This window comes from Opisthocomus hoazin, chromosome 26, assembly GCF_030867145.1.
Source record: "Opisthocomus hoazin isolate bOpiHoa1 chromosome 26, bOpiHoa1.hap1, whole genome shotgun sequence".
Lineage (NCBI taxonomy): Eukaryota > Metazoa > Chordata > Aves > Opisthocomiformes > Opisthocomidae > Opisthocomus > Opisthocomus hoazin.
In genome coordinates, this window is record NC_134439.1 from 1472994 (window position 1) to 1500725 (window position 27732).

The window sequence follows — 27732 nt, forward strand, 5'->3', positions numbered from 1 at the left end:
GCACGTGCAGGCGTGCAAACACGGGTGTGCACCCATGGGAACACGCGTGCGTGCCAGTGTACGCGTGCATGCACGTGTCCGAGTGTGGGCCTGTGCACACGCGTGCCTTGGCGTGTGCCTGCACACGCGTGACCGCAGACACACGTGCGTGCACGGGGCCTGTGTTCATGCGCACGCGTGTCTGCGGGCACCCCTGTGCACACGCGTATGCGTGTGCACAGGGGTGCCCGCAGACACGCATGTGCGTGGACACGCGTGAGCAGCTGTGAGGCCTTGGCCCCCACCCCACGTCCACGGGAGACCGGGGAGGGGGCTCGGGGAGGGGCTCGGGGGGGGGGGCGGGGGTGCAGCCCCGCGTGGATTAATAACGGGGTGACCCCCCCCCCATGTGCCGCCATGGGGTGGGTGGGGGGGTCCCCGCCGCCCGTTGCCCCCCCCCAGAGGAGGAGGGGGGGGGCCCCGCCGCCCCCACCCCCTCCCGCCGTTAATTATTCATGGGCACCGCAAATCCCCCCGCGCCGGGGCCGGGATTAAAGGGACGAGACGGCGAGGGAGGGGTCGTCCCCCCCCCCCGGCCCCTATTCATGAGGAAGGGGGGGGCCCCCCCGGCCCCTATGCATGAGGAGGGATTTCCTGTGCCGGGCGGGGGGGGGGGTCCCGCTCCCCGCTGCTGCCGGGAGGGGGGGGGGGGACCGGGGATGGCAGGGACAAGAGGACCCCCCCCCCCCCGGAGACGGGGGGACCGTGGGATGCGCCGAGGGGGTCCCAGTCCCCCCCTCCCCCGGGCCTTGGCAGGGAGCCCCGGCCCAGCTGCCTCCAGCCGGGGGGGGGGGGGACCGGGGGGGGCCCGGAAGGGGCCGGGGCCGTTCCCAGCGCCGGGGGCAGGCGGGGGGCGAGCGGGGGCCGGCGCGGGGGGGGCTTCCCCTTCCCGCGGGGTAACCGGGGCAGCCGCGACCCCCGGGGCCGGACCCTGCTGGAGGGGGGGGGGGCTGGGGGTGGCACTGGGGGTCACTGGCAGGGCCCATGGCGGGGGTGGGACGGGTGGGAGAAGCCCCCCCCGTCCACACCCCGGGGGGAAGGGGGGAGGGGGTCGCAAGGCGAACCCCAGCCCTGCCTCAGTTTCCCCGTCGGGGCGGAGGGGGCTGGGGGCTGCGGCGGGGGGGGCCGGGGGCAGCCGAGCCCAGCCCCGGCCTTATCGCGGGCAGACGGCGGGGGGGCGGCGGGGGGGCCGCGCCGTGTTTGCCGAGGATAAAGTGTTCGGCGCGGGCCGGGGCCGGGCCGGGGGGGGGCCGCCACCCCCGCCCCCCCTGCCCCTGCCACGCTGGCGCCGGGGGGGCCCCGGCCGCGGAGATGGGGGCCGGGGGTCGCGGGGACCTCAGGGCTGGGGGGCCGGGGGGGGCACGGGCGGGGGTCACCCAGCAGCAGCCCGGGCTGTCACGGTGCCTTCTGCCCTGGGCACCGCCGAGCCGTGGGGACCCCCCGCCTCGGGGGACCCCCAATCCACAGGGACCCCCCGCCTCTCGGTACCCCCCCTCCCCTGGGGACCCGCCTCCTCTGGGGACCCCCAATCCACAGGGACGCCCCTCCTCTGGGGACCCCCATCCCCTGGGGACCCCCACACCACTGGGACCCCCATCCCCTGGGTACCCCCGTCCCCTGGGTACCCCCATTCTCTTGGTGTCTCCAGCCCCTGGGTGCCCCCTCCCCTGGGTGCCACCGCACTGCCTGTGCAGCCCGGGGAGGGGCGCGCCATGGGGGGGGGGGGGGCCAGGCCGAGCCCCCCGGGGGTCCCAGGGCCGAGCTGCGGTGCCGGGGGCGGGGGGGGACACGGGGAGCGGCCCTTTGCGCCCGGGCATGACGGGATGTGTAGTCCGGGGGGGCGGGGGGGGGGGGCGCGGGGACTGCTGGGAAGGAGGTGGGGTGCGTCGAGTGGGTCGGGGTGCATGTCGTCGTCACTGTCGCGACACCCCTGTGGGCACCGTCCCCAGCTCCCCGCGGCCGCTGTCCCCGATCCCCGTGGGCACCGTCCCCACCCGCCGCGGGCACCGGCCCTGGGGCCCTGCGGGCAGCGTCCCCAGCCCCGCTTGGGTGCAGCCGCCCACCCCGTGGGCATCGTCCCCGCCGTCACCATCGTGACACCCCCGTGGGCACTGTCCCCACCACGGGCACTGTCCCCAGGTCCCCGTGGGTGCTGTCCCTGACCCTCGTGGGCACCCTGTTGCTGCTGTCACTGCATCCCCGTGGGCACCGGCCCTGGGGCACTGTGGGTGCTGTCCCCAACCCTCGTGGGCAGCATCCCCAGTCCCTGTTGCCACTGTCACGACATCCCTGTGGGCACCGTCCCCAGTCCCGGTGGGCACTGTCCCCACCCGGAGATGGGCACCAGCCCTGGGGCCCTGTGGGCACTGTCCCCAGCTCCCCTTGGGTGCAGACCCCAACCCCACGGGCACCATCCCCTGTCCCCGTTGCCACTGTCACGGTATCCCTGTGGGCACCGTCCCCAGTCCCCGTGGCCACCATCCCCACCGCGTCACCGTCACGACATCCCTATGGGCACTGTCCCCAGCTCCCCATGGGTGGTGTCCCCAACCCTCGTGAGCACCATCTCCTGCCCCTGTCGTCACCATCACGATATCCCCGTGGGCACCATCCCCACGTCGTCACTGTCACGACACCCCTGTGCCCACGTCCCCAGCCCCCCCGTGGGCACTGAACCCAACCCCGGTGGGTGCCGTCGCCAGCCCTGGGCGCAGTCCCCCACCCCATGGGCACCATCCCCTGTCCCTGTCGTCACTGTCACGATATCCCCGTGGGCACAATCCCCACGTCGTCACTGTCAAGACACCCCTGTGCCCATGTCCCCAACCCCGGTGGACGCCGTCCCCAGCCCCGGGTGCAGCCCCCCCCCCCCCCCGCGGACATCGTCCCCTGTCCCCGCCGCCCACCGCCACGACACCCCCGCGGGCACCTTCCCGCGCCCCCCCCGCCGCCCGGCCGCGCCCCCCGCCCCCCCCTCGGCCCCCCCCGCCCCCCCCCCGGTGCCGGCGGGGCGCGGCGGGTGCAGGGAGCGGCGGCGGCCGGCGGGGGGGGCTGCGGCCGCGGCGGAGCGGGCGGGCGGGCGGGCGGCGGGGCCGGGGGCGGAGCCACGCACCGTCCCCCCCGCCCCCCCCCCGCGCCGCTGCCGCCGCCGCTGAGCCCCGCTCGGCCCCGCTCCGCGCCCCGCTCCGCTCCGCGCCCAGGTACGGCCCCGCCGCCGCCCCCCGGACCCCCCCCCCGGAGCCCCCGGCCGAGCCCGGGCGCCGTTCGGTGCGTGCGGTGGCGGGGGGGGGGCGGAGGGTGGCGGGCCGGGAGCGGCGGGGAGCGCGGGGGGGCCCCGAGCGCGCACCGGGAGGAAAAAAACCGGGGGTAAATATTTTTCTTGCCAAAAAAATAAGCAAATCCGGGCGTTTGGCGTGCGGGGGGGGGGGGGGTTGGCGGGGGGAGGGTCGCGTCCACCCGTGGGGCGGGCGGGCCCCCCCGCGTTGCTGCATGCGGGGCACGGCCGCTGCCCACGGCAGGGGGGGCGCGGGGGGGGTCGCGCGCGGCGGGTAACCCCCCCCTCCCCCACGCAGCGCCGTGGCCCCCCCGGCCCCGCGTCGGCTGCGTGGCCGTGGCGTGGCGGCGTGGCGGGGGCCGCGGGCCCGGGCCGTGGCGTGGCTGCGGGTGACGGGTGCGGGGCCGGGCCGGGGGCAGGGCGCGGGGCCGGGCCGTGGGCAGGCCGTGGCCGTGGCGGGGCCGCGGGGGGGCCCCGTGAGGGGGGGGGCCCGTGGCCGTGCCCCGCGGCCGCCCCCCCGCTCCCGCTCCTGGCAGCGGCGGCCGGAATGCCTGCGATTTTTTTTTTTGATTTTTTTTTTATTATTATTTTTTTCTGCGCCGGGAGCAGAGCGCGCGGGGGGGGGGGGGGGCTGGGGGGGGGGGGCGGTCCGGCCGCTCCCGGTTGGGGCGGGGGCAGCGGGGGGGGTGGGGAGCTCCGGCCCCGCACCCCGGGGCTGCCCCTGTCGAGCGGGGCGTGGCGGGGGGGGTCCCCCCTTCCTCACCCCCCGGTGTCCCCCCCCCCCAGCCCCGCGGGGGGCCGGATCCTGCGCGGGTGCGGGGGGCGCGGTGCCGCTGGCGGGGTGCGGGCTGCGCTCCCGCCCGGGCTCCGGGGCGTGTGTGACCCCCCCCAGCCGTGCGACCCGGGGAAACTGAGGCAGGGCGGCCGGGCGCCGCGGCCAAGGTCACCCCGGGACCGGGCGGCCTTGCCCGGGCTCCCGGCGCGACCCCCCCCCGGTCCGGCGGCCCCGGGCGGACCTTCCCCCGCGGGGGGCGTCGGGGCTGCGCCTGACCCCGCCTGACCCCGCCGCCAGCGGGGACCCCCGGGGGGGCGGGGGGCCGGGGCCGCCGTGGGGCGCGGGCAGACCGCGGTGGAACCGGTTTGGGGGGGGGGGGGGGCTGCCGCGCCCCCGGGGGTCTCTGCGGAGGGGGGGGCGCGGCGCATCTCCCCCCGCCTCCGGCGCCGCCGCCTGTGCCCCCCCCGCAGCTGCTGGCACGCGGCTGTGCAGCCCCGCACCCCGGGGCCGGCAGCGGGGGGGTCCCCGCCTGACACCCCCTGCCCGGCCGTGACCTTCGTGGGGCCGCGGCGTGGCAGCCCCTCGGGGGGGGGGGGTCCGGGGGGGGAGCCCGGGGCGGACGCTGGGGGCTGTGCACCCCGGGGCCCCGCAACCCGCGGGAAAGGGGGGGTAGGGGGGTGTCTGCTCCCGCACCCCCCATCCCCGGCCCCTCTCGGGGGGTGGCAGCTCCAGGAAGCGGGGGCCCCCCCCCCTTCTCCCCCGCCGCGCACTTTCCCGGGGCAGCGAGCCCCGCCCCGGCCCCGCAGCACCGGACCCGCCCGTGGGGGGGTCCCAGCCCGCGCCCGCGCCCCCCCACCCCGGACCCCGCGCAGCCGCCGGTGGAGCGCGGGGGCGGGGCCGGACGCCTGGGTCCCCTTCCAGGCGGGGGGGGGGGTGGGGGGAGCCGGAGGAGGTGGGGGGGGGGGGATGCGGTGAAGGCGGGCGCGGGCAGCGCGTCCGGGGCCCCGCTCGGGCTGGATGGGGCGGGGGGGGGGGGGCTGGGGTCCCCCGGGGTGGGAGGGTGCACCGAGGTGGCCCCCGGCCCGGTGGGCAGCCCACCGGGGGGGCTCAGTGCCGGTCCCACGGGCGCTGCCGACACCCGGGTGCGTCGTGGCGGGGGTGGGGGGGGCTCCGTCCCCCCCCCGGCGCACGTGAAGCGGGTGAGCCCCCGATTTAGAAACGTCCCCAGCCCCGTGCCAAGCTGCGGGCGCTGAGAATAGCTCCGGGCGCGGGCAGGGGCACCCGCGGGGCTCGGCACCCGCCGCCGCGCCGGGCACGCGGGGGTCCCCGCCAGGTGGGCAGCGGGAGCCGGGGGGGGGCCCGGCGACCCGGCCGCGTCCCGCCACGTCCCGCCACGCCGGCGCGGGGGGCTCGAAGTGGCAGCGTGGGTGTCCCTCTGCCGCGCGGCTCCCGGCCGGGCGCGATGGGGACACCGAGACGCGGGCGTCGTGGACGGGAGCAGCGGCAGGGCTGGACGTGGCGGCACGCGGAGGCCGTGGGCTTGGCGGCGGCCGCGGGGCCGTGATGGCGGCGCAGGTCCCCGCCGCGGCGATGCGGGACGCGTCGGAGGCGCGAGGCCGCGGCAGCGCGTGGGTCAGCGCCGGGGCAGGTCACCGTCCCCGCAGCCGCTGGCCCTCGCGCCGGCGCGGGCTCCCTGAGCCGCCGAGCCCCGGGGTGCGCGCGGAGCCCGGCGCGGCCGCCGCGTGCGCGGGGAAGGGGCGGCACGCGGGCGCCGCGGGGTGGGCTGCGCTGACGTCAGGCCCGTGGCATCCCCCAGCTGCTGCGCGTGCCGGGGATTCCTGCAGCCCGGCCGCCCCGCGCGCCGCCACGCGTGCCCCGCTGCCCCGGGCACCCCGCCGCACGGGCAGAGCTGCGGGGCGAGCGCGGGGCGGCGGGCGAGGGGATGCGGGTGGGCTCAGCCACGTGCTGGGTGCCGCCAGCCGCGCCGTGGCGGGTGTCCCCGCACCCGGCCGCGCTCCCCGCCCGCCGTTCTGCGCCGGTGCCCGCCGTCCCGCTGCCCGTGCCGCCGGGCGTCATCCCGCGCCGGTGCCCGGGACGGGCGACTGCCCGCGGCGCCCTGCCCCCAGCCCGCGCTAATCACGCTAATTGGCGCCCTGGCTAAGGCGCTTAGGCCCGCACCTCCCTGCCCCAGATGGCAGCTGGGTGGGGGGTGCCTGGGACCCCCGGAGCCCATCTGTCCCCGGGGGGGGCAGGGATGCTGAGGGGCATCCCCACGGGGCCACCCCGGTGCCCGTGTCCGGCTGCGCCGAGGTGGCCGGTGCCCTCCGTCCCCGGGCTGCGGTGCCCGCCTCGGGGGGTCCCGGGGGGCGGCGGGGCGCTGGGTGCCCCCCGCAGGGTGAGACGGCTCCCGCCACCCCCCCAGCCCCGGACTTTGCCCCCGGGTTGTTTGGCGTCGCCTGCAACCGCCCGACTCAGCAGAAACGCGCCCCTGGGCGTGGGGCTGGGCCGGGGGGGCGCGGGCGGGGGGGGCGCGGGTGGGGGCCCCCGCTGGCTGCCACCCCGCGCCCACCCAGCCCCGCGCCCGTCCCGCGGCCTGGGGACGCGTGGGTCGGGGTGGCAGCCGCCACGGGGGGCTGAGACCCGACCGCGCTCATCGCACGTGTCGAGGAGGAGGAGGAGGAGGAGGAGGAGAGCTGCCTCCCGCGTCCGTCTGTCCATCTGTCCGTCCATCTGTCCGTCCGTCCGTCTGCCCGGGCCGCCCCAGCGCACCCGCGGTTCCTCGAGCGCGGGTTCCTGGCGCGGCACCGCGGGCGCCCCGACGCCGGGGGTGTCGGCGGGGGCTGCCGGAGCCGCCCCCCGGCACGGGCGATCCCCGACTTCGCGGCGCTGAGCCCTGGCGTTACCCCCGAGCCCCTCTGGGGGCCGCGCCGTGGGGAAACTGAGGCACGGCCACCGAGCCCACCCACCACCGCGGTTCGGAGCGCCCCGGGCCCGCGCCAGCGTCGACGCCGCGACGCCGCGCCCCGGCCCCCCGCGTGCCGCCGAGCGGGGTCCCGGGGGAGCGGGGCGGGGGCGGCGGGGGGGGCCCGGTGCCCGGCGGGGGCCGCGCGGGCTGGCGCGCTGCCAGTGCCTATACTTGGAAGTCTCCGCGCGCCGCTCCCAGATGGGGACCGACATTTGCTGCAGCCCCCGGCCGCGCCGCCGCGGCTCCATGGGTGCCTGGAGCTGGAGGGGGGGTGGGGGGCCTAGCCCCCCCCCAAACCCTCCCCCAACCCCCTCTGAGCCCCCCCGAGTTGGGGAGGGGACCCCTGGGTGGGTGGGTGCCCTGCGGTGCCTCGGTTTCCCCGCAGAAGCTGGGGCAGGCGATGGGCCCCCTCCCACCACACGCGCCTGGGGGTGGTGGGGACCCCCCCCGCGACCCCCACCCCCCCCCACTGTGCATCTTCACCCCGCAGCGGCGTGGGGTGCCGCGGCCCTCACCCCCATCCCGGGCATCCCCGGCTGGAGGGGGGCCAGGGGGCCGGGGTGCCCCGCGGCGTGGGGGGGCCGGGGATGCCGGGAGGGGGGCCAGGGGTGCGGGGGGGGGGCCCCGGGGGGGGGCCGCTGCGTTTTCAATCCGCCGGAGGAATTTCTGCAGCGGCCAAGACAAACGTGACCTACTTTCTGCCCGTCCCCGCACCGAGCCCGAGGGCCGGGCACGGCGCCCGGCGCAGCCCCGCGGCCCCCCCGGCGCGGGTGGGGGGCCCCCCCGCACCCCCCCCACACCCCCGCGTCAGGGTGCGTCGCTGTGGGTGCTCACAAGCGGGGCCCCCCCGTCCCGCCGGGGTGCTGCGGGTGTGCAGGGGGGGTGCTGGGCACCCCTGCGGAGCCTGAGGTGGGGGGGCAGGGGGGGCGGGGGTCCACCCGGGTCGTGCCTCAGTTTCCCCATCGCGGGGGGTTGCAGTGGGGGGGGCAGGGGGTGCCCCAGCTGCCCCCCAGCCCCCCCGCGCCGTGTCTTTGCTGCAGGAGAGCACCCGGAGGAGGGATCGACAGCCCCCCCGACCCCCCACCCCGTAAGTCGCCCCCTGCACCCACCCAGCACAGGGGGGAGGGAGGGGGCCGGGAGGGGGGCGAACGCATCGGGGCTGAGCCCTGGGCGGGGAGGGGGGGGCTGCCTTGTGCGCCCCCCACCCCTCTGTGCCCCCCCCCGCCGCGCGGGGGGGCCCCTCGCCCCCTCAGCTGGGTGCAGCCCCCGCGGGCTGGTGCTCCCCGCTCGCTCTTGCACGGCCACGCCTGCCCCCCGCAGCCTTGCACACCCGCACACACCCGCACGCCCGCACCCAGCCCCGCGTGCTGTTGCACGCTCACACCTGCCCCCCGCAGCCTTGCACACTCGCGCACACCCGCGCCCAGCCCCGCACGCTCACGCCCGCCCTCTGCAGCCCTTGCACACTCACACCCGCCCCCGCACGCCCCGCACGCCCGCGCTCAGCCCCGCGTGCGGTGCACAGGCCCCGCGTGCTGCTCGCCCCGCGTGCCCTCGCTCGCCCCGCGTGCCCTCGCCGGCTGTGGGCTCACGGCGGCCGCGGGCTCACGGCGGCCGGTCCCGGCAGGGCCCGGCGCGGGATGCTGCGCGGAGCCGAGCTCTGAGGCGGGCGCCATGGGGTGCGCCTCGTAGCCCCCCGCCGCGGCCCCCCCGCGCGTGGCGCCGGCGGCGGAGCCCCCTCGCTCGGTGCTGGGCGCCCCTGGATGGGATCGCGGTGAATGGAACGGAAGCCCGGCGCCCTGCCCCCGCTGTCGGAGCCAGAGGACACCCGGTGAGCCCCCGGCCCGCGGCGCCGCTGTCCCCACGCGTCACCGTGCCCTGCGGGTCCCCGTGCCCTGCGTGTTCCAGTGCCCTGCGTGTCCCCACACGTCCCCGTGCCCTGCGGGTCCCCGTGCCCTGTGTGTCCTCATGCCTTGCGTGACCCTGTGCCCTACGTGTCCCCACATGGCCCTGTGCCCTGTGTGTCCCCGTGCCCTTTGTTGTCCCCACACGTCCCCCTGCTCTGTGTGTCCCCCTGCCCTGCGTGACCCTGTGCCCTACGTGTCCCCACATGTCCCCGTGCCCTGTGTGTCCCCATGCCCTGCGTGTCCCCATCTATCCCTTCATGGCCACGTACATGTCTGTGGCCTGATGCCCTGTGCCTTGTGTGTCCCCAAGTGCCCCCATGCCGGGTGCATCCCCGTGCCCTGCGTGTCCCCACGTGTCCCCGTGCCCCGTGTGTCCCTCCGCCCTCGTGTCTCTGCACCCAGTGTGTCCCCTGTGTGTCCCCGTGCCCTCATATCTGTGCACCCAATGTGTCCCCGTGCCCTTGCGTCTCTGTGCCCAGCGTCCCCGCGTTCTCATGCCCATGCCCGCAGTGTGTCCCCAACGCGTCCCCATGCCCCTGTGTCCCCCGTGTGTCCCCATCCCCTCGTGTCTCTGCACCCACCGTGTCCCCCGTGTGTCCCCGTGCCCTCGTGTCTCTGCACCCAGTGCCCCCCCCGTGCCCCCCAGGCCGGTGTCCCCCCGTGTCCCCACGCCCCGGGCCCCCCCCCGCTCCCCCCCCGCCGGGGCCCCTCGCGCCGCCCGGTCCCGGCGCTATTTCGGGAGGGCCGCGCGCTCTCGCGCGCCCCGGGGGGGGGGGGGGGGGGCCGGGCCTGGGGTCACCTTGGGCTGGAGCCGGGGACCCCCGTGGGGCGCCCCTGGGTGCGGGACCCCCCCGCCGCCCCCCGCAGGTGCCCGTCCCCGCGGCGGCGCCCCCCGCCCCGCCCCCGCCGGGCGCCTCCGCCAATGGGCTGCTGCCGTGCGGGCGCGGCGCGGACCCCCGCCGGCCGCCATTGGCTGAGCCGCTCTGACGTCACTTCCCCGCCGAGCCGAAAGGACATTTTGTCTTTGACTGGGAAGGAGCCCCTCCCCCCGCCCCCCCTCCCCCACCCCATCCCTGCTCCTCCCCCACCTCCGCCCTTCCCCCACTCCCCACCCTTCCCCTGCCCTGCCCCCCTCCCCCACCCCCCCCGCCCGGCTCAGCCCCCCCGGGCGTTGCCGTCACCGGGTCGGGGGTCCCCAGGGCCCCCCCCCGACCCCCCCGGCCGGCCCCCCCGCCTGGCGATCGCCCCTGCCCGGGACCCGCGGGTGGGGGGTGCCCAGCCGCGGGGGGGGGGACGGGTCGGGGGGGTCTCAGGGGGCTTGGGGGGGCCGGGGGGGGTCGGGGGGGGCTGTGGGGGGCCGTGGGGCACCCTCCCAGCCCCCCCCCCCCCCCCCCGCAGGTGGCTGGATGGCAAGCGCAAAAGAAAGAGCAGCCAATGTTTGGTGAAGAGCAGCATGTCAGGTAGGGGCCCCCCCGGGACCCCCCGACTCCCCCCGGGCACCCTACGGCCCCCCCCGAACACCCCATGACCCCCCCGGACCCCTCAGGCACCCCGCAGTGCCCCCCGGACACCCCACATCCTCCCTGGGTACCCCACAGACCCCCCCGGGCACCCCCCGGGCTCCCCACGTCCACGCGGAGCATCCCGGGGCTCCCCACGTCTCTTCGGGGTCCCCACGGGCACCCCGTGTCCCTCATGAGCAGCTCGGGGTCCCCCGGGAACCCCATGGCCTTGGCGGGTGCCCCGGGGTCCCCCAGGCACCCCACTCCCCTGGCCCCTCCCACCCGGCACCCCACGTCCCCGCTGTGTCCCGCAGGGTCCTTGGCCCCCCACGTCCCCGCAGGGTCCCCGTCCCCCCACGTCCCCGCGGGGTCCCCGTCCCCCTCCGTGGGTCGGGCGGTGCGGTCGGGGCCGGCAGCACCCTGGGGTGGGAGATAAGGGGGGCCCGGCTGGGCGCTGCCCCCCGCCCTGCCCCATTCCCCGGCGGGGAGCGGCGGGCGTCCGGCTCCCGGCCCATCCCTCCCGCACCCCTCCCCGCTCGGGGGGAGGGGGGGAGGACCTGGAGGCCCCCGCATCCGGCTCCCGCGGGGGGCCGGGGTGGGCTCTCAGGGCCCCCGTGCATGGGTGCTCTCTGTCCCGGGTGTGGGGGGGTTCTGGGGGCTCCCTCTGCATCGTGGTGCTCCGTGCCTCAGTTTCCCTGTGAGGTTGGGGGGGGGGGGACTTGGGGGGCCGGTCCCCGGGCTGCCAGGCTGGGGGACCCCGGACAACGGCGGGGACAGTGGGCCATTGTGTGCCGGGGGGATGGGGCTGCCCCCCCCCGCAGCCGGCTGGGGAGCCGGATAATGGGAGCTTTATTGGTGCGGGGGGCTCGGGCAGCCCCCCCAGCCCCCCCAGCCTTTAACCCTTCCCGTGCCGGGGCCGCCCGCAGCGGGGCAGGGGGCTGATGCTGATGGGGGGGGGGACACGGTGTGGCAGGGGCTTGACACGTGATGGTGCCGTGGGGGGAAACTGAGGCTCGGGGGGGGGACACAGTGCGGTGGGGGGCTGACGTGTGATGGTGCCGTGGGGGGAAACTGAGGCCGGGGTGGGGGGACACAGACAGTGTGGCGGGGGGCTGACACGTGATGCTTGCCGGGGGGGGGAAACTGAGGCCCGGGGGGGGGACACGCGCCCCGCAGGGTACATCCCGAGCTACCTGGACAAGGATGAGCAGTGCGTGGTGTGCGGGGACAAGGCCACCGGGTACCACTACCGCTGCATCACCTGCGAGGGCTGCAAGGTGAGCGGGCGCGGGCAGGGGGGCGGGCGGGGGGCTCGCCGGGGCCTCACCGCGTCCCCCCCCCCCGCCGGCGCCAGGGCTTCTTCCGCCGGACCATCCAGAAGAACCTGCACCCCACCTACTCCTGCAAGTACGATGGCTGCTGCGTCATCGACAAGATCACCCGCAACCAGTGCCAGCTCTGCCGCTTCAAGAAGTGCATCGCCGTGGGCATGGCCATGGACCGTGAGCGGGGGGCGCGGGGGGCGGGGGGGGGCTGGGGGGCTGGCAGGGACCGGGGGCGGCCCCCAGGACCAGGCTGGGTGCCGTGGGGTGTCATGGGGTGCCGTGGGGTGGGGTGCCGTGGGGTGCGGTGCTGTGAGGTGCTGCGCCATGGGGTGCTGTGCCGTGAAGTGCCATGCTGTGGGGTGCCGTGGGGTGCCGTGCCGTGGGGTGCCGTGCTGTGGGGTGCCGTGGGGTGCCGTGCCGTGGGGTGCCATGCCATGGGGTGCCATGCTGTGGGGTGCCATGGGGTGTCGTGCCATGGGGTGCTGTGGGATGCGGTGCTGTGGGGTGCTGCGCCATGGGGTGCTGTGCCGTGGAGTGCCGTGCTGTGGGGTGCCGTGCTGTGGGGTGTCATGGGGTGGGGTGCCATGGGGTGCCATGCCATGGGGTGCCATGCCGTGGGGTGCCACCATGCCATGGGGTGCCATGGGGTGCCGTGCTGTGGGGCGCCGTGGGGTGCGGTGCTGTGGGGTGGCGTGCTGTGGGAGCGGGTCGGGACGCCCAGCCCAGCGTGCCGTGCACCCGGGGGTCCCGGCTGACGGGGGGGTCCCGGCAGTGGTGCTGGACGACTCGAAGCGCGTGGCGAAGCGGAAGCTGATCGAGGAGAACCGGGAGCGGCGGCGCAAGGAGGAGATGATCAAATCGCTGCAGCACCGCCCCAGCCCCAGCGCCCAGGAGTGGGAGCTGATCCACGTGGTGACCGAAGCCCACCGCAGCACCAACGCCCAGGGCAGCCACTGGAAGCAGAAGCGGAAATTCCTGGTGAGGACACGGGGCTGGGGGGGGGGGCGACACGCACGCACCCCCCCCCCCGGTGCCACCCTGCACCCCCCGCCCCGGCCGGCGGCCGCTGAGCACCCACGCGCTCAGTGCACGCATGGCGGGCAGCGCTCGCCGTGCCCCTGCGCCGGGGGGTGGTCGGAGCCGGGGGGGTTTGGGACGTCGCCCGGTGTCCTTGAGCTTGTCCCCCCCGGCGGGGTTAAGGGGTGAGCGGTGACCGAAGGGGACAGCTGTCCCCGGGGGGGAGGTGGCCACGTCCCCGTCCCCACAGCTCCCTCTCCTGGCTGCTGCCCCGCGCCGGGCGCTGCCTCAGTTTCCCCCACCGTGGCGGGGGTCCCGGGAGGGGGGTCACGGTCACACCGCACCCCCCAACCCTGGCGGCCGTCCCCGCAGCCCGAGGACATCGGCCAGTCGCCCATGGCCTCCATGCCCGACGGGGACAAAGTCGACCTGGAGGCGTTCAGCGAGTTTACAAAAATCATCACCCCGGCCATCACCCGCGTGGTCGACTTTGCCAAAAAACTGCCCATGTTTTCGGAGGTAACGGGGGGGCCGGGGGGCATCGGCGGGCCCGGGGGGGGCCATCCCCCTCCCCGCTGACGCCGCCCCCCCCCCAGCTGCCTTGCGAAGACCAGATCATCCTGCTGAAGGGCTGCTGCATGGAGATCATGTCGCTGCGGGCGGCCGTGCGCTACGACCCCGAGAGCGAGACGCTGACGCTCAGCGGGGAGATGGCCGTCAAGCGCGAGCAGCTCAAGAACGGCGGCCTCGGCGTCGTCTCCGACGCCATCTTCGACCTGGGCAAGTCCCTCTCTGCCTTCAACCTGGACGACACCGAGGTGGCCCTGCTCCAGGCCGTGCTGCTCATGTCCTCAGGTAGCGGCATCGGCGTCCGCCCCGGCGCTGCTGCGGGGGGGAGCGGGGTGGGCACCCCGTGCCCAGGGAGCGGTAAGGGGGTGTGGGGTGGGCACCGTGATGCCAGAGCCCCCAGCATCCTGAGGGTGCTTTGGGTGGGCACCCCGACATCCAGAACCCTCAGCATCTTGGGGGTCTGATGGGTGGGCACCCCAGCACCAGAGCCCCCAGTATCTTGGGGTGCTTTTGGTGGGCACACCGATGCCCAGGGAGCCTTGAGGCTGCATGGGGTGGCCACCATGATGCCAGAGCCCCCGTCATCCCCGGGGTGCGTTGGGTGGGCACTCCAGTGCCCGGGGGTGCATGGGCTTTGGCGCCTTGATGCCGTGAGCCCTCAGAGGTGGGGCTGGCTGGGAGCTCCCAGGGTGGGCACTGAGATGCCCCCTGCCCCAGGAGCCGGGGGTGCGTGGGGTGAGCACCCCGATTCCCAGTGCCCTGGGGAGCTGTGCCAGGCTGTGGGGGGGGGATATGGGGTGGGTGACCCACTGCCCGGAGCCCCAGGGAGCTGTGCCAGGCTGGGAGGGGTGCAAGGGGTGGGGACCCCGATCCCCAGTGCCCAGGGGCTTGCGGTGGGCACCCCGATCCCCACTGCTGCAGCCTGGGGGTGCAAGGGGTGGGTACCCCAATTCCAGTGCCCCAGAAATGTGGGGTGGGCACCCCGAGCCCCAGTGCCCCAGGAACTGGTGGACACCCCAATCCCCAGTGCTGCAGCCTGGGGGTGCAAGGGGTGGGCACCCCAATTCCAGTGCCCCAGGAGCATGGGGTGGGCAGCCTGGTCCCCAGTGCCTCAAGAGTGTGAGGTGGGCACCCCAGTCCTCAGTGCCGCAGCCCTGGGGGTGTAAGGGTTGGGCACCCCAATTCCCAGTGCCACAGGAATGTGGGACGGGCACCCCGATCCCCAGTACCCCAGGAACTGGTGGACACCCCAATCCCCAGTGCCACAGCTTGGGGGTGTAAGGGGTGGGCACCCCAATCCCCAGTGGTGCAGTGTGGGGGTGCAAGGGGTGGGCACCCCGATCCCCAGTGCCCCAGGAACCGGTGGGCACCCCGATCCCCAGTGCCCCGCAGCGCGGGGTGCGTGGGGCGAGCCCCTCGATGTCCCGGGGAGCCGAGCCAACCCACGCCGGCCCTACGGGGCGAGCCCCCCAACACCCTGGGGAGGCGGTTTGGGACCCCCCCCGCGGACGCGCCCGCCGTGTGCCCGCAGACCGGACGGGGCTGATCTGCGTGGAGAAGATCGAGAAGTGCCAGGAGACGTACCTGCTGGCCTTCGAGCACTACATCAACTACCGGCAGCACAACATTCCCCACTTCTGGCCCAAGCTGCTGATGAAGGTGACGGACCTGCGGATGATCGGCGCCTGCCACGCCAGCCGCTTCCTGCACATGAAGGTGGAGTGCCCCACCGAGCTCTTCCCCCCCCTCTTCCTCGAGGTCTTCGAGGACCAGGAGGTGTAGGGCTGCCACCCCCCCGGGGGCCCCCCCCAACACCCCCCCCCAAAATGTTCTTATCCCTGCTCCCCACCCCCCCAATGGGGTGAGGGCAGGGGGTCCCCCCGAACATGTTCTTATCCCTGCTCCCCCCCCAATGGGGTGAGGGTGGGGGGCCCCCCCCAACACCCCCCCAAAATGTTCTTATCCCTGCTCCCCACCCTCAAAGGGGTGAGAGCGGGGGCCCCCCCCAACATGTTCTTATCCCTGCTCCCCCCCCAATGGGGTGAGGGTGGGGGGGCCTCCCCCAACAAGCCCCTACAACCCCCAAAATGTTCTTATCCCTGCTCCCCCCCCTCAAAGGGGTGAGGGCGGGGGGTGCTGCGCCCGGGGTGGGGGTCCCGCTGCGCCCCCCCGCCGCCCCCCCGCCCCCCAGGACTTGATGAATTTTGTTTGTTTGCACAGGGGAGGGCCCCGGCGGGCGAGCGTTCCCTTCGCCGCCCGTCTCCTCGTAGATTCTTATTTTTGAAGCATTTATTTCCCTCCCTGAGAGGCTAAAATATGAAACTGAGTGCACTTTGGAGGAGGAGGAGGAGGGGGAGGAAGAGCAGAGGAGAGGAGGGGGCTCGGGGCTGCGCAGGGAGACGCTGCCCCAGCCGGGGGGGCCACGGCCACACGCACTTTTGGCCGGGCAGCGGCGCAGGGGGCGCGGGGGGGGGCCAGGACCCCCCCCCATCATGGGGGGCACGGGGGGCACAGCGGCGGCAAGGGGGACCCCAGCCCATGGGGGGGAGGTGTCAAGGCTGGCGGCCCCCCCACCCCCACCCTGCCAGCCTCCGGGTCTGCCCCGGCTGGGGTGACCCCCCCACCCCCCCCCCCCCCAAAATTCGGGGCCAGATTCGGGGCTTTGGTTTTCTCCGCTGGGTTTTTTGGGCTGAGAGGAGACGATTTTGTGCCAAGCGCCGGCGGGCGGTGGGCGCTGCGGGATGCCGCGGGGGGGGGGCGTGAGGACCCGCTGCGGCTGCCCCCCCCCCCTAATCCCCCCCCCCAGTTTTTCCGTTGTTCTTTTTTCATTGTCCCCCCCCTCGTCCTCGTGGGTCTGTCTCTCGTGTCCGTCAGGAGCTGCGATGGCGCCGGAGGTGCCGGCGGGGGGGGGGGGCAGGGGGTGCCCCCCCCGGGACCCCGCACGGCCCCCACTGCACTACTGCCCCGGCCCCCCGGCAGCAGCACTTCGGGGGGCTGCACCCCCCCACCGCCCCCCCGCTGCTCCCCGGGGCGGGGGGGGGTCCGGGCTGCGGCGGGGGCCCGGGGGGGGGCCCGGGGGGGGCAGGGCTGCGGCGGGGGCACCCAGGAATGGTTTTATCACCTTCCCCCCCCCCCCCCCCAGTTTAGGTTTGTGAATTTTTTCTTACCTCAGGCGGAGGCCGAGGGGGGGCGCGGGCCGGGGGGGCCGGCGAGGCAAGCAGCCCGCCGGGCCCACCTAAGCTAATATATATATATATATAAATATATATAAAATATATAATTTTTGTAATTAAAAAAAAAAAATCTTTTTACGGGTCGTTTAAAAGCAGAAATCCCAACACGAGACACTTCCCCCCCCCCCCCCCCCTCCGGGCACAGGGGGCTGGGCAGGGCCCCCCGCCGCACCCCGGCCCACCCCCCCCACCATGGGGGTCGTGTCGGGGGGGTCCCGCCAGCCCCCTGCATCTGGCCGGGGGGGGGCGTTGGGGCCATGGCACCCGGGGGTGCCCCCGCGGCTGGGGGGGTCGCGGCGCCCTTGGTGCAAAATGTCTTAAATTCTGGCCTGGGGGGGCCCGGCGCAGCCCCCGGCGCGTTCGGCTGCACCGGCGCCCGCTGCGCCTTGTGCCAGAGGAGCCGGTGCCGGGGAACGCCCGCGCTGGGGGGGGCGCAGGGTGGGGGGGTCACCCCAACCCCCCCCCCCCACAGCTGCACGGGCCTCAACACGTGCCTTGGGCTGCGGGCAGGGGCTGCGGCCCCCCGGCACGGGGACCGGGCAGCGCCCGCACCGCGCGATCCAGGGGCCGTGCCCACGCCGGTGCAGCGCCCACGCCGCGCGATGCCAGCGCAGCGCCCAGGCCATGCGACACCGGCGCAGCGCCCGCACCATGCAGTGCCCGCGCCGCGCGATGCCCAGGCTGCGCGACGCCAGTGCCATGGCCGTGCCGGTGCCGCATGATGCCGGCGCAGTGCCCGTGCCGTGTGATGCCAACGCAGTGCCCATACCGTGCGATGCCGGCGCAGTGCCCGCGCCGTGGCCGTGCCGGTGCAGTGCTCGCACTGCACGATGCCAGCGCAGTGCCCGCATGATGCCGGCGCAGCGCCCATGCCACGCGATGCCCAGGCTGTGCGATGCCGGTGCCGTGGCCATGCCCGTGCTGTGCGATGCCGGCGCAGCGCCGTGGCCGTGCCGGTGCTGCGCGGTGCCCGTGGGTTCCCGTGTGCCACCCACGCGCTGCCCGCGCTGGGGCAGAGCTCTCGCGGGACGTGTCTTAAGCAGCAAACGTGGCCCCCCCGCAGCTGGTGCGGTTCCCCCCCCCCCGGCCCAGGGGCAGGCGATGCCCAGGGCACCCGCCCGGGGGGGTACAGCCCTGCCCCCCCCCCCCGCGCCCCCCGCGCCCCCGTCTCCATCGCACGTCCAGCGCCAGCCCTGGCCTCGCCCGGGGGGTGCAGGACTGGTCCCCCCCCCGCGCCCCCCCCCACCTCCCCCGGGCCGTCCCCCGTCCCCGCGTCCCCGTCCCCCCCAAGCACATACCTCATGGCTCCCGGGGTGCCCCCGCCGGGCCCCCCCCCAGCCCGGCCTGGGGTCCCCCCTCTATGCATGGTGCGGCGGGGTGGGGGCTGAATGTCGGGCGCGGGCCGGGGGGGCCGCCGAGCTCCGTGACAATCACAGTCTGTGACGTGCGATTTGAAACCCTTTCGTGTTTTGGTCAGGATTTTAAAGAAAGATATTTTTATGGTAATTGTTGCCGGTCTATTTTACTATATATTTATGTAATAAATATATGATGGAAAAAAAAAAAAACCCACCAAAACCCAAAGCCCAACCGAACCCACCCAGCGCGGCGGGATCCGGCCTCTGGCTGCCGGCGGGGGGGGCCGGGGTGGGGGGACCCCCCCGGTGCTGCCCGCGGAGCCGCTGCCCAACCGGGGCTGGGGTGGGAAGGGGGGGGTCCCGGTATCCCGGCACCCACCCGGGGGGTGCAGCCCCCCCCTCAGGGAGTCCGGCGGGCGCCGTGGGGTTGGTGCGGCCCCCTCGGGGGGCTCAGTGCCCCCCCCCCAGCCCGCAGTGCTATGTACAGGGGTGGCGGGGCGGGGGGGTCCGGGGGTCCCTACTGGGCGTCGATGCGGAAGGAGAGCAGCTTCTCGGAGTGGAGGTTGTTGAGGGTGCGCAGGTCGGGCAGCTTCAGCAGCAGCTTGGTGAAGCGCGAGGTCTCGGCCGGGCGCGTCTTCAGCACCAGCGCGCGCAGGGCGCGGATCAGCGTCTCCTGCAGCTGCTCCACCGACGCCGTGTCCTCCATCCCCGAGCGGTCTGCGGGCACCGGGGGGGTCAGCGGGGTCAGGGGGAGACCCCCCCCTCCCGGCCCCCCGCGCCCCGCCGCGGCTCCCACCTGCCGAGACCAGGACGACAGCGGTGAAGAGCCCCAGCTCCTCATCGGTGAGGTCGAGGGCGCTGAGCTTCTCGCTGAACTCGAACATGGAGCCCAGCAGGTCGCCCATGCCCATGCCCCACAGCTCCTCCAGGCTGTACTTGGTCCGGCTCATGAACGTCACCGTCTGCTCCTTCACGTCGAACAGCGAGGCGAAGCGAACCATCAGCACCTGCGGCACACGCGGCGTCAGCGGGACGGGGGCATCCTCGGCGCCGTGGGCTGCCGTGCCACGCCGTGGGGCTCGGTGCTGAGCCGTGGGGCTCGGTGCGATGCCGTGGGGCTCGGGGCTGGGCCATGGGGCTCCGTGCCACGGCGTGGGGCTCAGTGCGACGCAGTGGGGCTCGGTGCTGAGCCGTGGGGCTCTGTGCTGAGCCGTGGGGCTCTGTGTGATGCCGTGGGGCACGGGGCTGGGCCGTGGGGCTCCGTGCGATGCCGTGGGGCTCTGTGCTGGGCCAGGGAGCGTTATGCCCATCCACGGGACACTGTGCCGTGCCAGCGGGCATCCTGCAGCTCTGTGGGCTACCATGGAAGGCCGTGGGGCACCGTACAATGCTGTGCTCCACGCCAGGGCTTCATCCCGTGGGGCACTGTGCAATGTCATGGGCGCTGTGCCACGCTGCGGAGCATCGTGCAATGCCATGAGGCTCTGTGCCAGCCCGTGGGGCACCATGCTGGGCTGTGGGGCTCCATGAAATGCCATCGAGCACCATAAAATGCCATGTTCCGTGCCAGGGCTTCATCCCGCGGGGCACTGTGCAATGTCATGGGCACTGTGCCACACTGCAGAGCATCGTGCAATGCCATGGGGCTCCGTGCCCGTCTGTGGGGCACCATGATGGGCTGTGGGGCTCCGTGCCGGTCCACGGGGCACCGTGCTGGGCTGTGGGGCTCCGTGCCAGGCTGTGGGGCACTGCGCAATGCCACGGGACACCGTGCCCGTGTCGAGCCCTCGCCGTCCCGGGACGTACCTCGAAGGTGCCGGCCTTGAGCAGGGTGACCTGGTCGTGCTGGGAGAGGGCCTGGAAGCCGGGAATGTGCTTGGCGAACTCGACCACCTCGCGGACGGCGGGCGTGAAGCTGAGCGAGAAATCCTCCCAGATCTCCTGCACCGAGCGCCCGCTGCGCCCGGGCGGGTGGCTGTTCATGGGGCAGGCCTGCGGGTGACGGCACGGCTCAGCCCGGCACCGCGGGGCTCCCCCGGCCCCGCCGCGAGGCGATTAGCGCGATTAGCGGCTAAAAATACCCGGGGAGCGGGAGATCCCACGGCGCTCACCGGCAAGACGTCCTTGGTGCCGCGGGGCCAGGGGCAGCCCCGCACCGGGGGGTCGGGGTAGGCGGGGGGGCAGAGCCGGGGCTCGGGGGGGCCGGGGGCCCAGGCGGGGGGCGCGTCCCAGCGCAGGAGGCCGCTGTCGCAGGGCGGGGGGGGGTCCCAGCTTGTCGTGCGCGTAGACGAAGATCTCCTTGTGGGCCTTGGCCACCTGCGCGATGACGTCCTCGGTGGCCCCCCCCGGGCTGGGCGAGCGGGGGGGCGTCAGCTGCTGGGGGAACTGGGAGAAGCAGGCGGGGGGGGGCGAGCGGCGGGGGGCCGGGGAGCGGCGCGCGACCCCCGCCCGGTGCTGGAGCCTCGCCGGGGCCGGGCATCACCGGCGCGACGCTGGCCATGGCGCCCATGGCGCTCTGCATCTCCGCCAGCATCCGCTGCTTCTCCCGCTTGGGGATGCGCCCGAAGCGCACCGCTGCGGGGGACACGGGCGTCAGCGGGCGGCATGGGCACACCGAGCCCCCAGCCCCGCACCGCGGGGGGCCGGGGACCCGGCTGCCTCCCTACCCCCCCAGCTTGGGGGGGACGCGCAGCCCTGAGCACGTGGAGGGGGGGGACTCATCCCTGGGGCATGCGGGGCACCCAGCGCCAGCACGGGGACCCAACTCAGGGCCGGGGGGGGACATACAGCCCCCAGCATGGCGGGGGGACCCATCCCAGGAGGGGACGTGCAGGGCTGAGCACGGGGGGGTCCCACCGGGGGTCCCACCCCCAGAGGGGATGCATAGAACTGAGCACGTGGAGGGGGGGGACCCATCCCCGGGGCAACCAGCGCGGGCACGGGGACGCGACTTGGGGCGGGGGGGACGTGCAGGGCTGAGCAGGGGGATCCCCCGCCCCGAGGGGCCGCGCAGCCGGAGCGGGGGGTGCCGGTTCGGGGGTGTCCCCCCCCGGCTCACCGTCGCGGGACATGCCGACCAGCAGGCACTTCTTGAAGCGGCACTGCTGGCAGCGGTTGCGGTTGATGCGGACGATGGAGCAGTTCTCGTTCTTGAGGCACTTCTTGTACTGGATGTTCTGCTGGATGCTGCGGCGGAAGAAGCCCTGCGAGGCGGGGGGGGGGGGGGGGTCACTCGGGGCCCCCCCGGCACGGCAGGGGGTCAGAGCCGCCCCGTCCCCGTCCCCGCACCTTGCAGCCCTCGCAGGCGTGGACGCCGTAGTGGAAGCCGGAGGCGACGTCCCCGCAGACCTTGCAGAGCAGCACCATCCCGTTCAGCTCTGCGGGGCGACGGGGGGGGTCAGCGGGGCCCCGGGGTGCCCACCGCAGGGGGAAGGGGGGGACCCCGGCCCACCCCACTCACTGGTGACGCTGCTGCCGGCTTTACTGGGCGAGCCGCGGCGCCGCTCGTCCGCGGGGACCTGCTGCAGGCCGGGGAAGCTCCCCGAGGAGCCGTACGATGACGAGGAGGAAGAGGAGGAGGAGGAGGATGAAGGGGAGCCATCCTCACGGGGGGCCAGCGAGCCCCCGCCGTAGGCTCGGGAGTCCTGGAGGGAGCCGGTGGGCGAGGGGGGGAAGTAGGTGGGGAAGGGCTGGCAGGCGGCCTGGGAGCTGTCGCTGCAGAGCGGGACGGGGCCGGGCGAGGCGGCGCGGGAGCCCACGTAGCTGATCACGCCGCCTGCGGGCAGAGCAGCGGGGCCACGCATGCACCGAGCTGCGCCGGGCTCAGCTCCGCGACGCCGGCGGGAGGGGGACGGCGGCCGAGGGGGGTTGGGTGGGCAGGGGGTTCCCCGCTGGGAGCACCCCGGCCCCCCCCGGGGCTGCACCACGGCGGTGCCAGCGCTGAGCCAGGCGCCGCGCCCGCCACGCGTTGCCGGTGCCACGTGGGATGGGGACAAGCCGGGGGTGCCGGCCGGGGACACGGCACCGGGGAAGCACCCGCGGGAGGAATGCGGGGACCCGGCGGAGGCGTAACCGGGAGGTCGCGGAGGTCGCAGCCGCCAGCCCCGTGCCCACAGCACAGCCCCACGGCGAAGCCCCCGCTACGTCACCAGGGTGGGGGGGGTCCCCTCTTTTGGGGGGGGGATGCAGCCCTGCTACGGGGCTGGGTTCTACATGGGGGGACCCCCCGAAATATCAACAAGCCCCCGGCGCTGTGCCCGCACCGAGCCCTGGGAGAGGCGACAGCCCCCCAATCCCCCCCCCCCGGTCACGCAGCAGCTCTGGGTCACGTGGGGGGGGAGGAGGGTGACGGCGGGGGCCGTGTGTCACCCGTCACACACAGTCACGGCCCCCCCGCAGTTCCCGAGCCAAACGGGGTCACCGAATTGGGGACAGTGGGTCCCATGTGTCCCCCCCCCTCAGGACTGCAGCTCCTGGGGACCCCCAGCTGCTGGGGGACCAAAATACGGGGGGGGATCCCCCGCTCCAAAGCCCGGGGACTCCCGGGGGTCCCGGGGCTTTGGGGCGGGGGATCCCCCCCCCAGGGGCGTGCACCAGGACGGGGGGGCCATTCCCGACCCCGCAACAGCGGGATCCCCCCCCCCCCAAAAAAAATAGCTCAGGCGGCCTCACGCCGCCGCCCCACGTGCTCGAGCCGCACGTGGCCACCGGCCGTCCCGCCCCTTCACGCTTTGCCCCGCCCCCCTCCGCCCTATTGGTCCGCCGCGGCGCCCCGCCCCTTCTCGTTGCCCCGGAGACGGCGCGGCCCCCACCCCCCACCCCCCCCGGCGGCGAGTTGGAGCGGCGGCGTCCCCGCTTCCGGGTGTGACGTCACGAGGCGACCAATGGGCGGGGGAGGGGCGGGGCTGCGGGGAAAACAAACTCCGCACGTGGCAGCGGCGGGGAGGGGGACACGTGCCGGGGGGGGGGGGGGGGGGAAACACCGCCTCCGTCTGTCCCGTGTGTACCCCCCCCGCCCCTCCCGGTGCGCGTCCCCGTCACGCGTGGCTCCGCCTCCGCCTCCCACGCGCTGCCCGGTCCCCGCTGCCCCGGGACCCCCACCCCCCGGTATCGCTGCGGGTCTCTCCGGGTGCACCGAGCCCCGTCCGCACCCCCCCCCCCCGCCCCGCCGTGCGGGACTCCCCGGTCCCGGTCCCCACCCCGGGGCACCGCAGAGCCCCGGTGCCGGTGCCCGAGCCCCCCCCGGTGTCCCCCCGCTCCCTCCCGGTGCCCCCCCCGGCTCCTTACCCCGCTCTGCGGGACCGCCCGGTGCCGGGAGGAAGGAGCCCGGTCCCGGCCCCCGCTTCGCCTCCCGCCCCGGCGGGGTGTGCGGGATCCCCCCCCCCCCGGTCCCGGTCCCGGTCCCGGGGCGTCCGGACCCCTCCGCCGCGCGGTCTCAGCGCTCAGCCCCTCGCCGCGGTCCCGCCGCACCGACCCCGGCTCCGCTCCCATCGCTGCCCGGTGCCGGTGCCGGCGGGGCGGGGGGCACTGACCTGTGCTGCCGGCCTCGGGGGCGGCCATCCTCGGGGTGGGGGGGGGCTGCACCGAGCCGCACCGAGCCGTGCCCGGCCGCACCGAGCCGCTCCGCCGCCCGCCGCCGCCGCTCTGCGCCCGCCGCCCGCCCCCCGCCCGCCCGGCACCGGCCGCGCCTGCGCACCGGGCCGCACGCGGCGCCGCCGCCTCCCCCATGTGACGCCCGGGGAGAGCCTCGTGCCCCAGTGACACACTTTCCGCCGGCGGGAGCGGGCCCGGCCGCCAGCGGGGAGCGGGGCCGCGGGGACCCCCCCCAACCGCCACAGGGGAGCGGGGACCCCCCCAAACCCCCGCCACCGGGGAAAGGGACCACGGGGACCCCCCCAACCGCCACCGGGGAGCGGGGACCCCCCCAAACCCCTGCCACCGGGAAACGGGACCACAGGGACCCCCCCCCCCCAACAGCCACCGGGGAGCGGGGACGCCCCCAAACCCCCGCCACCAGGGAAAGGGACCGCGGGGACCCCCCCCAACCGCCACCGGGGAGCGGGGACCCCCCCAAACCCCCGCCACCGGGGAAAGGGACCAGGGGGACCCCCCCCCCAACAGCCACCGGGGAGCAGCACCGCGGGAACCCCCCCCCAAACCGCCGCCAGCGGGGAACGGGACCATGGGACCCCCCCCAACCACCACCGGGGAGCAGGGACCCCCCCAAACCCCTGCCAGTGGGGAGCGGGACCGCGAGGAACACCCCCCCCCCCCCCCGCCACCACCGGGGCCACCCCCCGGCACCCGCACCGGGGATGCCCGGGCACCCCCGGACCCCCGCACAGCACCGGCTGCTGCACCAGGGACACCCAGCGTGGCACTGTCACCTGCACCGGGGACACCTGGGTGTCCTTGGCACCCAGCACGGCACCGGCCTCTGCACCGGGGACACTGGGTGACACTGGTCACCCTGTACAGCACCGTCCCCTGCACTGGGGACACCAAGATACCCCCGTCCCCCTGCACTGGGGACACTGGGTGACATGTCACCCTGCACAGCATGGCGCCTGCACTGGGGACACCCCACAAGGCACTGTCCCCTGCACCAGGGACACCCTACATGGCATCGTGCCCTGCACTGGGGACGCCCAAGCGTGGCACTGGCACTGCTGTCACCCAGCATGACACCATCCCCTGCAGCGGGAACGCTGGGTGACACTGGTCACCCCACACAGCGTGGTTCCTGTGTGGGGAACACCCAGTATGACACCATCCCCTGCACTGGGAACACTGGGTGACACTCGTCACCCTGCACAGGGTGGTCCCTGTGTGAGGAACACCCAGTATGACACCATCCCCTGCACTGGGGACGCTGGGTGACACTGGTCACCTTGCATGGCACCATCCCCTGCACCAGGGACACCCAGCATGACACCGTGCCCCGTACTGGGGACACTGGGTGACACTGGTCACCCCGCACAGGGTGGTCCCTGTGTGGGGAACACCCCGCATGGCGCTGTCCCCCGCACTGGGGACACCCGGGCGCAGCACTGGCATCCCAGCACCCGCATGGCACCGTCCCCTGGGGACACCCAGGCACCCTGCCACCCCGCATGGCACCGTCCCCTGCCCTGGGGACACCGGCACTGCAGGACCCCGTCGCAGCCTTGCCCGTCCCCGCTGCCAGTGGGGTGACGCGGTGGCCCGCGGTGGCCCGTGCCTGGCCCCGCTGCCGGCCGCGGCGGCGTCGCCGTGCCCAGCGCCACGCTGCCGGGGCAGCGCTGCCGAGCGGGTCCGGGCCGCGGCGCCGGGGGTCTCTGTGGGTGCTCCCGGCCCCGGGGAAGGGGCTTCAGGGGGTGCCGCCACCCCCCCGGTGCCACGTGCTGGGAGCAGAGCGCGGACGCGCCGACGCTGGGCAACGCCGCGGGAGGGGAGGCCTCGGGGACCCCCGCTGCGCCGGGGGCTTGCGGGGCGCCGGGAGGCAGGCGCCGGAGCTCGGCACCCCAAGGAGCCCCCCAGCCCCCCGGCTGCGGTGGGAGCACGAGGCTGTTCCCCTGCTGGGGGTCCCCGGGACCCTTGCTGGGTGCTGGGGGTGTGGCCGCGACTGGGCCCCGCGGCGCGGTTCGGCAGCCACCCCGGCGCGCGGCACGCGGCACGCGGCGCCCAGCCGGCCCTGCGCCGCGACGCTCGCCCGGACCCCGCGGCTCAGCTCCCCCGGGGGTCCCCGGGGTGGCAGCGGGGCTGGGAGGGACGAGCTGAACCCCGGGGGGGTCCCGCGGGGGGGTCCCGCCGTGGCGCTGGGACCCCGGCAGCGCGGGTGGGCGATGCCGGCTGGGAGCGCTCCGCGGGCGGCGGGGGACGGGGCGCGGTGCTGCGGCCGCACACGGACCCTCGGCAGCGCCACGGCCGAGCCATCGCGGTGCCCCTGCCAGGGGCCGGGGCCGTGCGGCGGGGGGCTCCCCGCAGGTCCCCGTGCCCCCCGACACCGCTGTCCCCGCGCCAGGCGGTCGACGGCGCGGACGGGGCACCGCGGCCTCCCGCCATGCCGTCACGTGCCGCCGCGCTCGGGTGCCGCGGGAGCCCTGCCCGGCGTGGCGGGGGGACAACGCGGGACCCCGACCCGAGGGCAGCACCCAGCGGTGCCCCTGCCCCCCCCTCCGTCCCCGCGTCCCCCCCGCAGCCCCCCGGGACGAGGCGGGGGTGGGTGCCAGGGCGTGGGCGCGAGGGCGGGCGGCCGCGTGCCGCGGTGCCGGGGATGCCGGGGGGCCGTGCCGCGTGACGCCGCGCTGCGCGCGCCCGCCGAGGGTTTATTTCCACCCGGGGCCGGCCGGGGGTTCACCTCGCTGTCCCCCTGCCGGGGGGGGGGGGGCAGGACCCCCAGTCCCGCCGTGGGGGGCCAGGTGGGGCTGGGTGCTGGGGGTTTTGGGGTGCCCTTCCGCCATGCAGCAGCAGCCGGACGGGGCAGAGCCGGGCTGGGGGCAGCGACCCCGGGAGGGGCAGGGTCTGGGGGTGCAGGGACCCCAGGAGAGTGAAGGATCTGGGGGTGCAGGGACCCCCGGGAGGGTGCAGGGGGGCAGGGTCTGGGGGTACAGGGACCCCAGGAGGGTGCAGGGACCCAGAGATGGGGGGGATGCCAGGATATGGGGGGGCAGCAGGGGCTCAGGGGCCCCGGGGGAGGGGGGACCCCAGCCCGTTCTCTCCATGCGGGGTGGTCCAGGGAGCAGCCGGGGCGGGTGGGGGGACCCCCGCAGCCCCCTCCTGCCGGGTGGGGCTGCCCCACTGCTGGCCCCCCCTCCCCGCAGCGCTCCCCGCCGTGGCCCCACAAACCTCCCGCGCCCCCGTTTGCGCTCACGGCCCCGGAGCTGCTGGCGGGGGGGGGGCAGCACCGGGGGCCGCGGGGGCTCCTTCGGCCTCACGCCCCCCCCCACCCCGCAGTCTGCGGACCCCGCTCCCCTTTCCCACCCCTCGGCGGCCCCGCATTTCGCCTTCGGGAAAGGCAGCGCGGGGGTGGCCGCGGGGCAGCCCCCCCCCCAGCAGCCCCCCCCGCAGCCCCCGACCCCGCGGCCAAGGGGACGATGGCGGCCGCGGTTTGGGGGTCGCGGGCCGGTTGGCGGCTGCGCCAGCCCGGGCGAGCGGGCGCTCCCCTCCTCCTCCTCCTCCTCCTCCTCCCGCTCCGGGGTGCGGGGAGCCCCCGCCATGGCGGCGCGCGGGTGGCGGCGTCACGTGGCGCTGGCACGTGAGCCCTGCTCCATTTTTACCCGCGGCGGCCGCGCGGGCCTGCGGCACCGCCATGTGCGGCACGTGGGCCCGCCGCCCCCCCCGCCGCGCCTCGCCCGGACGCCGCGGTCACGCGTGGGCGAGCGCGGCCGGGCGCGGGGGCGAGCGCGGCCGCGCGTGTGCGCGGCCGGAGGCCTTGGCGTGACGCGTGGCGCGGGGGCTTCCCCCGCTGCGGCGTGGGGTGGGGGTATGGCCGCGGCGCAGGGGGACCCCCGCCACCCGTGGGGTTGGGGAGGGGGCTGTGGGTGCAGGGGGACCCCCCCTGTGTGAACACCCCCCCCCCCCAAACGCAGCTCACGTCCCCCACGTGTCCCCTGCGCAGCCCCGGCACGTGCCCCGCGTGTCCCCTGCGTGTCCCCGTGTGCCGCTGCGTGTGCGGGGGGGTGCGGGGGGGGCTGCAATGTCCGCAGGCTGCGCGGGTGCCGGCGGCGGGGGCTGCAGCCCCTGGCTGCGGGGGGGGGGGGGGGGAATGCGTGTGCACGCGTGTGCGT

At 75.9% G+C, this 27732-nt stretch overlaps 2 protein-coding genes across 3 annotated transcripts; one reads left to right on the top strand and one right to left on the bottom strand.

Annotated features, from left to right (window-relative positions):
* Positions 1-3165: 3165 nt before the first annotated feature.
* On the top strand, positions 3166-18113 carry THRA (thyroid hormone receptor alpha). 2 transcript variants are annotated; one of them, XM_075443766.1, is made up of 10 exons: positions 3166-3239; positions 8094-8140; positions 8681-8884; positions 10359-10420; positions 11639-11739; positions 11817-11964; positions 12560-12765; positions 13177-13323; positions 13401-13659; positions 14906-18113. In XM_075443766.1, the coding sequence occupies exons 3-10, from the start codon at positions 8832-8834 to the stop codon at positions 15154-15156; spliced, it is 1227 nt and encodes a 408-aa protein (XP_075299881.1). In that variant the 5' UTR covers positions 3166-3239; positions 8094-8140; positions 8681-8831; the 3' UTR covers positions 15157-18113. The 2 variants fall into 2 exon arrangements, with proteins under 2 accessions (XP_075299881.1, XP_075299882.1); XM_075443767.1 differs by lacking the exon at positions 3166-3239 and adding an exon at positions 3368-3405.
* NR1D1 (nuclear receptor subfamily 1 group D member 1) lies at positions 18114-23594 on the bottom strand. The gene is given in 8 exon segments (XM_075443758.1): positions 18114-18682; positions 18762-18972; positions 19772-20374; positions 20376-20539; positions 21024-21168; positions 21254-21342; positions 21426-21740; positions 23497-23594. Coding segments are annotated over 8 exon segments (1755 nt in total). The 5' UTR covers positions 23525-23594; the 3' UTR covers positions 18114-18482.
* Positions 23595-27732: the final 4138 nt, after the last annotated feature.